Genomic DNA, 5,486 nt, shown 5'->3' on the forward strand with positions numbered 1-5,486 from the left:
CAAACCTCATCAATCCAATAATGACATTATTCACAATAGAATGATGGGATCTTAAGGATGGCTAGGACTTCCCATCATAACGTGGGAAACATAGAGATTTTCAGTTTATCTCAACATTAATTCTTGTAAGTCACGGGTTTTTCAAAAAGGGTTTTAATCTAAAACCATTTTTCCCCTTTAAAATCAAGATCCATCAGTTTTCTACTTCATTTCCATATTGTGCATCTATTGCTTTTATGATATGGTGCATATTGGTAAACAATTAATTAATTTGCTACATAATACACAACTAGGGTCTACTCTACATGTTCTATTTCTTCTTATAATTGAACCTAATTCCCCAAATATGACTCATAAACATAATTTCATACACACTATTTCAAAATGAACCTATACATTGACTAGTATATTGTGCATATGCCTAAAAGAAGTTATAATAGTTTACAACAAGGAAAAAAAAGTACCAAAACAGAAAATTTATTAATCAAAGTGAGATAAAAGTGGAAGGACAAATTATGATGAAGGTTCACCTATTTCTAAACTTGATCTTGATAAAATAGAAATGTCATTCCAAGGCCCCATTTCTTCATTTCTAACGTAATCAAATTCTTCAAAATTTGGTTGATCAAGAGAAACATTTCGAACTCTATCCAACTCCATCACAATCTCTATCATCGTAGGTCGTTTCTTTCCATTCAAGTGCAAACTTCTTTTTGCAATGTTAGCAATTGCCATGACTTCATCTTTATTACCATCCTCCCTTACTTGAGTATCAAGTATATCAAAGAGATGATTCTCTTTTATTGATTGAATGAAGTATGTAGATAAATTTCGATCTTCTAGTGATCTTGCTAAAGAAGCTGGTTTTTCTCCCGTTAAAAGCTCAATAAGGACTACTCCGAAACTATAAACATCACTTTTTTCTGTAAATTGGCTGGTTTGAAAGTATTCCGGATCCAAGTACCCAAAAGTACCATATACCAGTGTGGTGACATGAGTTTGGTCAATGGCCACTGATCTTGAAGTTCCGAAGTCTGCTACTTTTGCTCTATATTTGTGATCGAGGAGTATATTTAAAGATTTTATATCTCAATGGTAATGGGAAGTGAAGCTACTGAGTGTAAGTAAAAAAGAGCTCCTGCAACTTCTGTGGCAATCCTTAAGCGCATATCCCATGTTATCAATGAAAACTCTTCATTCTCTTCATGAATGTACTGAAAAAGTGTCCCATTGGGAATGCATTCATAAACTAACAAAGGAACTTCCGTCTCTAAACACCACGCAAGCAGTTTGACCACATTTCTATGGTTGATTTGGGAAAGAATGATAATCTTATTAATGAATTGTTCAAGATTCCCCTTATCCACTATGTTGCACTTTTTAATTGCCACAATTCTTGCATCAACTAACATTCCTTTATAAACTGTACCTTGCCCACCTTTACCAAGAATTCTGTTTTTGTTAAAATGATCAGTCGCATTTTCTAACTCCTTTGAATTGAATAATTTTGTCTTTTGAACATTGTTGTCATTTGAAGATAATTGTTGTTGTAATAATAAACCACCATTCCTTTTGAAGAATTTTTTCTTGAGCTTGATTTTGTTTCTTTTCTTTATGATCTTGTACAAGCACCATGTAATAGTGAATAGAAACAATGCCCCAAGGCTTGAACAAATAACTGCACAAATCAAGAAAATTAAATAGAAATATCACATCAACCTAAATTCGGATTATGTAAAATAAAAAGTGTAAAATAGATTTGATGAAGCGTACAATGAATTGGAAATATCTTTCTCACGCGTTTTAAAAAGAAGTTACTTTTTTTTTTTCTTTTTTTTACATTAATATTTTCTCATAATATCCTAGAATATAAATTGGTGTTAACTACTAATTAATTTCTTTGGAAAAATAAAATGTATTGTTTTGTTTTATGGAAATATTTATTATAAGACACTGGGTTTTCTCTCCATGGTTTTCTCTCTAGGGAAAACGCTACGAGGTGAAAGATCGTGCTTGTCCTAGACAAGGTAGTTTTCTCCTACGAGTAGATAAAGGTTTTTTCTAGTGGTGTTGAGTCTAGCCTTCTCTACACAATGGAGGAGTTAGCACAATGGTGTGAAAACTTGAGGTTGTCACAAAAAGAGGGAGGGGAATTGGACATCGATCCAGAAGCGGCTGAGGCTGGCCTGGTCATGGTCGAAAAATTCCTTACGAAGAGAAGAATCAATTTAGAGGCGGTGGTCCACGCACTAAATCCTATCTGGAAGACGACAGAGAATTTCGAAGTCGAGGATGATGGGGATAACACAGCACTTCTTGTTTTTAGAAATGAGGAAGACCTGGATCGAGTCCCGTGGCCAAGCCCTTGGACTTTCAATAAGTATTTGCTAGTACTCCATAAACTAGGCCTGAGGGAATCAGTGTCAAGTTTGCCTTTCGATAGGGCGCCTTTCTGGGTACAGATTCATGGCTTACCGATGAGACAACAGACGAAGACCACAGGGGAACACTTAGGAGGATCATTGGGGGAGGTGGTGATGGTTGACGTCAGGGGACAGGGTTTCAGCATGGGAAAGTTTTTGCAAGTGAGAGTTGACATTAACATTTTTGAACCTCTATGTAGGGGAAGAATGGTGAGAATGGGAGGACCTATGCCAGTTTGGGTTGACTTTCGTTATGAAAGGCTTTCCATATTCTGCTACTGGTGTGGTAAACTCGACCATGATGATAGAGACTTCCCTCTGTGGATTCAGAGCAAGGAATCTCTTGGTCTAGAGGACAAACAATTTGGTCTCTGGCTGCAAGCAAAACCGAAGAGATTGCAATGATCACTAGTAGCAGAAGCACCAAAGAGCTCAACTAGAAAAAACAAACCAACAACAAAAGGGGAACTGGGAAGAGGAGAACAATTGAAAAACTGGAGAACTTCTCCGACGAGTGGAAGAAAGGAAACTCGGGCTACGTCGAGAACGCCAGAGTTTGAAAGGGCGCCAATCATGGGTGAAATTGATCTTGAAGATATGGTGATTGATGAGGAAATGGTACAAAAGACTAAACAAGCGAACTTTGAGGATCAGTTAGCAAAAATAGATCAAGCTATTAATGGGGAGAAGATTCCAAGGATGGGGGTCTTGGAAAGAGCAGGTTACTCGCCTGAAAACATGGGAAGACAACCAGGAGAGGCTTTCAAATCAGCTAATATAACGAGCAATCATATCCTCACAGGGGCAAGAGGGGTGTATTCGTCAAACCAAAGTGGCCCAATTTTGCTTGAAATCGCCTTTGGACTTATAGGCCTAACAACAGCAGATGAGGACCACTTTGATGTCTCTTTTAAAGCATCCAATGTACGGGTCGAGGACCAAACCGGGCCTGATAAGAATAAGATGGGGAATTTACTAAAGCGCAGGAAGGGTAAGGGGCAACAAACACAAAGGGTAATCAAATTCACTGAGGGTAAAGCAAAGGAAAATACCCCAACAAAGGTGGAGGCAGATTCATAAAGGAAACCCTCGAAGGTAGATGGCAACTGGAAAATGATCGCTAGAAAAGATTAGGCAGAGGTGGACCAAGTGGATTGTGATGGTGAATCAGGTCCGAAGAGGCAAGGGATGAAGCCACTCGAAGAAATCCCAGGTAATTCCGTGACTGAGAAAAGGGTAAGGTTAGAGAGAGAACTTTTCGTGCTAAGCCAGCTAATGGCTAAACATATGAGATCGACAAAGGCTGTGAGACAACCTTACCGAAATTAATGAGTTACCTGAGTTGAAATTGCCAAAGGCTTGGGAACCACTGAATAGTTCGTGTTCTCGTGAAGGTAGTGACTTCAGAAGATCCCATTTTGATTTTTCTTATGAAGATGAAACGTTTTGTATCTGAGATGAATGAAATAAAGGAAAAGTTGGATCGGTTGCAGGGATTGGTTGTGTCGAGTAATGGAAGGAGTGTGGGTTTAGCTCTGTTGTGAAGAAGAGGTGTTGATGTGACAATACAAACCTACTCAAATTACCACATAGATGCCATTATTGGGTTTGCATTGGACTCGCAACGATGGAGATTTATAGGGTTCTATGGTCATCCAGATACTAACAAGAGGGAGAAATCATGGCTTCGCCTCTACAAACTCGCTAGTAGCAGTTCTCTTCTATTGGTTTGTATGGGAGATTTCAATGTGCTGATGCATAGTAAGCAGAAGGAAGGTTGCAGCAAACGCCTAGCAAGGCAAATGGAAGCTTTCTGTAAGGTAATAAACAAATGCCATTTGTGAGATTTGGGGTACGTGGGTCAAGATCACACATGGGCTTGATGTTTGGGTGACCAAGGGTGGATCCGAGAGCATTTAGACAGAGCTCTGGTCTCTACGAATTGGGCTTCCCCAACTCCCCCAACTCTGCCTCGGACCATTGCATCATGCTATTGAAGGTGCCTCCCCCTAGAAGGAAATCGTGCCCAAGAGCCAAGCCCTTTTGTTTCAAAGCAATGTGGCTCCAAGATGTGTCATATGCTGAGGTAGTATCTACGGCCTGGGATAAGGGACTGTGTCAAGGTTTGGGTCCAACGTTTACAAGCTGTAGGGCAGAAGTTAGAGCATCACTTACCTTATGGAACAAAACACACTTTAGTCATATGGGAAAGAAAATCACATCCCTGCAGAATCAACTCCAGGTGCTGGAATGTCAGATAGGGAGCACGAGAACCATGAATGAAATACAGAGCATAAGACAGTTTTTGAACAGGATGTTGGACATTGAGGAGTCGATGTGGCATCAGAGAACCCACATTACATGATTGCAAAAAGGAAATAGGAACACTGCATTTTTCCACACCAAAGCATCTAGCAAGCTTCAAAGGAACACAATTTTTGGAGTGGAAGATAGTAAAGAAGTGTGGTAATTCTTTTTTTGAATTAAAAATGAAATTTGTTATTTGACATTTATGACCATATTTTTAAATGAAGTTACCCTTCATTAATGATGATATTTTTGAATCATGTAAAAGTCCAATTGAAAGAGGGGAATCCTCCCATATATAGTATAGATGAGAAACTGTTACATATTAGATTCTAAACCATTATATTTAAATTACACATTTTTTAAGCTATAAATTTCTAAAATATGTGATGGTTTCTCATTTTATATAAAGTAGTATGTAACCAATGCAAACACATAGGTGCTTTTAAAATTAAAAGCAATTTTTATTATAAATATAAAAAATTAGTCAAATTATTTTCTTTAAAATAGCACATAACACATGCATAAGTATGGACACATTTAAAATTTAACACAATTTTTGTCATAAAAATATAAATAATTAGTCAAACTTTTTTTTTAAAGTAAACGTAATTAGTCACATATTAAAATTCTTACCTAAATTTAACACTACATATGATCTTTTTTTTCTAATTTTTAATAAGATAGAACGTGTGATGATCTTTGTTATGTGGTGAATCTATTGAGTATATGTGATTGGTTTTTTTTTTTTTTTTT

General features: G+C 37.4%; 1 protein-coding gene and 1 pseudogene across 1 annotated transcript; one reads left to right on the top strand and one right to left on the bottom strand.

Moving 5' to 3' along the window:
* Nucleotides 1-425: 425 nt before the first annotated feature.
* LOC136065611 (wall-associated receptor kinase-like 10) lies at nt 426-1,685 on the bottom strand (annotated as a pseudogene).
* A 408-nt stretch (nt 1,686-2,093) lies between these two features.
* Nucleotides 2,094-2,828, top strand: LOC112035624 (uncharacterized protein At4g02000-like). Its single transcript, XM_065769087.1, has one exon. The coding sequence runs from the start codon at nt 2,094-2,096 to the stop codon at nt 2,826-2,828; it is 735 nt and encodes a 244-aa protein (XP_065625159.1).
* The last annotated feature ends 2,658 nt before the right edge of the window (nt 2,829-5,486 follow it).

This window comes from Quercus suber, unplaced genomic scaffold (genome assembly GCF_002906115.3).
Source record: "Quercus suber isolate HL8 unplaced genomic scaffold, Cork oak 2.0 scaffold_1048, whole genome shotgun sequence".
Taxonomy (NCBI): Eukaryota; Viridiplantae; Streptophyta; class Magnoliopsida; order Fagales; family Fagaceae; genus Quercus; species Quercus suber.

Excerpts from the sequence above, each read along its gene's own strand:
- LOC112035624 (XM_065769087.1), top strand. The coding sequence starts at position 2,094 with ATGGAGGAGTTAGCACAATGGTGTGAAAACTTGAGGTTGTCACAAAAA.